The following is a 3,226-nucleotide window of genomic DNA, read 5'->3' as shown; positions in this document are numbered from 1 at the left end:
GTAAGTTAAATCTCTATAATTCACTTAATTTTTTTATAATTAAATTAAAATTTAAAAAATCTATTTCAAAATAAACACACTTATCAATATAATTACCATAACTTTCTAAACTTTAATTAATTAATTTAAATAACCATTCAGTAAATTAAACGCCTTCCAAATTAATTAAATAACCGTCTGTCAACATTGATATACCAAACCCTTTTTTAGTACACCTAATTTTGCTTTTTGGAAAAGCCAAAACATAAAGTCTTATCTCCTTTTGTTATCAAGAGTACCCGCATAGTATGTTCTCAGTCATGATAGTTTGCTGGGTGGGTGTTGTTCCAGGAAGTTACCGGTTGTCATGGAGTTACAAATGGATTTACACATGCATAGAAAAATGGAAAGCATTGGCCGCAAAGAACACAACGGCAGCACCATAGGTGAAAAAACACCGAAAAGAAACCCTTAAAAAATTGCAAGTAGGTACATTTTTATCCAACTTTGAGGGTTAATAGGATGCCTTAACTTAGGGTGCATCAGCAAGTCAGTCCAGCATCTGCCATGTCCACCTGGAAAAAGGTCCCCCCAAGTTAATATTCATGCCGGAAATTAAATGGCCCTAACCGTCAAACCCAACGTATGCCTACCTAGAAGCAGTTCAGCTCCTATCGGTAGGGGGGCTCGTTCCCTACGGAAGACTGTAAGCTTCGCTAGGGATCATTACTCCGTTTTAAAATACTGACAGACCATAACTTTATATAACGAGCAGGAGCAGGAGCAGGAAAGTGAGCGAGCGGGAGGTTTTGTGAGCAGGAGAGAGGGAGCAGGAGCAGGAGCAGGAGCAGGGGATCTGGCAGGAGCAGGAGCAGGTGCGGCGAGCAGGGGAACCGGGAGGAGCAAGAGCGGTGAACCTACGGGGACTCTCCAAAGGCGAGTAGGGAGTGAGGAGCGGGCTCCCTTGAGTCGGGCGGTGAGATGCTAGCAGAGGGGTTTCGTCCTGCAGGCTTGTTTTCTTCTTCTGGTCTCTTAGTCTTCTCTGAGCGGGGGCGAGGTGGCTTTCCATGCCGTCTCTTCCCCCAGTTCTCGCCTCTGCTCCGGTGGGTCTTTTCCTTCTCGGCGGCAGTTAGGTTTGTTCTGGCCGCGGAATATCCTTTGGAGCTTTGAGGGAACAACGGGCTTTGCTCTGTTTCGTGCCGTTTCTATGGATCTTTCCGTTGGTATTTTCTGCAGGCAGATGCGGTTCATTGTGGCATTGATCTTGTTTCTCATCTGATTCGAGTGGAGAGTTTGAGGGGCGAGGAAGGAGTGGCTTCTTTTGCTGCTCTCTTCCTCAGTTGTTTTCCGTTGCTTGTCTGCTTTGTGCTTTGGTGCCATTTCTGCACCTTATAGATGGGTTTGCCTTGTTTTCTGGGGCATTATTGACCTTTCGGGGTTATATTTGGTGATCTATTTATACAAATTTGTAAGTGGCTCGGCCCATTTTTTTTACATATGCTTCTTGCATTTGCATTATGTAATCTCTTTTTTATATGAATATATTATGTTTTTTCTTCTGAAAAAATAACTCAAGAAATTCATACCATCGTAAAGATGTTTTTGGAGCCTCTTTCCTAGCGCAAAAGAATCCAATCAGTGATTCAACAGAAACCAGAGGTAATCAAAGTTAGGTTAGCGCAAAAGAATCCAATAAGTGATTCAACAGAAACCAGAGGTAACCGAAGTTAGGTTAAGGCATAGCAGGTTATTTGGCCAACACAGAATCACCATGGGAAAACAACTAGACTTACGGATAAGGAAAAACCCTCGTTCTATGAACCACACAAACATTGGATTCCACCATCCATATCAACTGTCAGATTCATCATGGGCTGAGCAAAGTTTTGCAGCAGCTTTATGACTAATACATTTATACAATCCATCCGGAGCTAATGATTATTGAAATAGAAACCATTAAACATTAGATTTTAAGTATGTAAGCTTTGAGAGGAATCCTCTTGCTCATTGTGAATATTTCTACCATCTTGTGGACTCTGTGGAACGACCATTTTGCCCTTGCTTAATAGTCTCTTCAATGAACGGAGACGAATGCCGGGGGATATGAGCGATGGCCCACTTGGCGAAAACATCTGGTGATCGTCGCTGGGATAAAGCCTGGGAGAAGAAAAACCATCCATTCTTCGCGGTACGTCGATGATGAATTTGTCGAGGGTTGCACGAGAAGTGGATGCGGTCCCTTTGTCGAAGAAGGGGGAGCTCGACACGGACGGAAACCTCTTTTGTGTTGCCCCGGGAAGCATTTTTGTGGGATGAGTCGGAGGCGGAAGAACCTTGTCGTGCCTGCACGAATGGCAGGGATTAATGTCGAGGTCGGGTTCCATAGAGGTCGATGAAATGGTGGGCAGGGGAGCTTTCTTCTCCGTTTCAGAGCCGCTCCCCGACGCGGTCTCCTTGTCGCCTACTAGAATCACGACGGAATCAGAGGGCGTGTCAGGCTGAGCGCTGGCTCTACACAGAGGGCAAGTCGAATGCGAGTGGAGCCACATGTCGATACAGTCAATGTGAAAGCTGTGGTGGCATTTCGGTAGCAATCTTCCTTTCTCTTCCTCCTCGAATTCGCACAGACAAACGGCACACTCGGGCGCAGCTTTGTTATTTTCCAGTTGATAGACAAACGTAGGAATCGCTTCTATCGCCGACTTGCCGAGACCGACTCTGTGCAACCTCGGGGAGTTCTGGTCTCCGACGAAGGCCAAATGGCGGCGTCGGAAAGAGCTCCGGCGGTTCCAGACGCAGCGCGCGTAGATATTCAGGAAAACAAAATAGAGAACAACCGCGCAGAGAACTACGATGCCACCCATGGCATTTTTACCAATGGCCATCGCCGTTGAATGGTGAACTGCATTATCCCCATTGAAATCGTCGTGAGAATCCATCGCCGGATGCGAAGTCGACACTGAAAACGCTCTGAAGAATTGCTTGTATACCGTAATGCTCGAGCCGACTCAGAGGCTGCCTTGCAAACGATTGTGAATTCGATGGGAATGGGGGAAAGTCGAAAAATATAGGAAAGTGGACGCAGAATCCGAGGCCGCGCCTGCGTGCATGGACGACCACCGGCCGCCCGTCAAACCTGTCATGGTGGTCGTCGGCTGGCGGATACGACCGAAACACTGCAATAAAAGAATAAAAAATTAAAGGCGGGCTGGATAAGATCTGCTCAATAATAATAATAAACAGAAAG

The 3,226-nt window shown here is 45.9% G+C and overlaps 1 protein-coding gene across 1 annotated transcript; it reads right to left on the bottom strand.

Annotated features, from left to right (window-relative positions):
* Positions 1–1,630: 1,630 nt before the first annotated feature.
* LOC149175068 (RING-H2 finger protein ATL3-like) lies at positions 1,631–3,021 on the bottom strand. Its single transcript, XM_089422753.1, has one exon. It carries the CDS (start codon positions 2,916–2,918, stop codon positions 1,950–1,952), a length of 969 nt encoding a protein of 322 aa, XP_089278879.1. The 5' UTR covers positions 2,919–3,021; the 3' UTR covers positions 1,631–1,949.
* Between the last annotated feature and the right edge of the window lie 205 nt (positions 3,022–3,226).

The sequence above is a fragment of the Pinus tabuliformis genome, chromosome 4_1, assembly GCF_031772625.1.
Source record: "Pinus tabuliformis cultivar Carrire ecotype Pingquan chromosome 4_1, CPIR1, whole genome shotgun sequence".
NCBI lineage: Eukaryota > Viridiplantae > Streptophyta > Pinopsida > Pinales > Pinaceae > Pinus > Pinus tabuliformis.
Note: the sequence above shows the minus strand (reverse complement) of the source record. Positions and strands in the feature narration are given on the sequence as shown.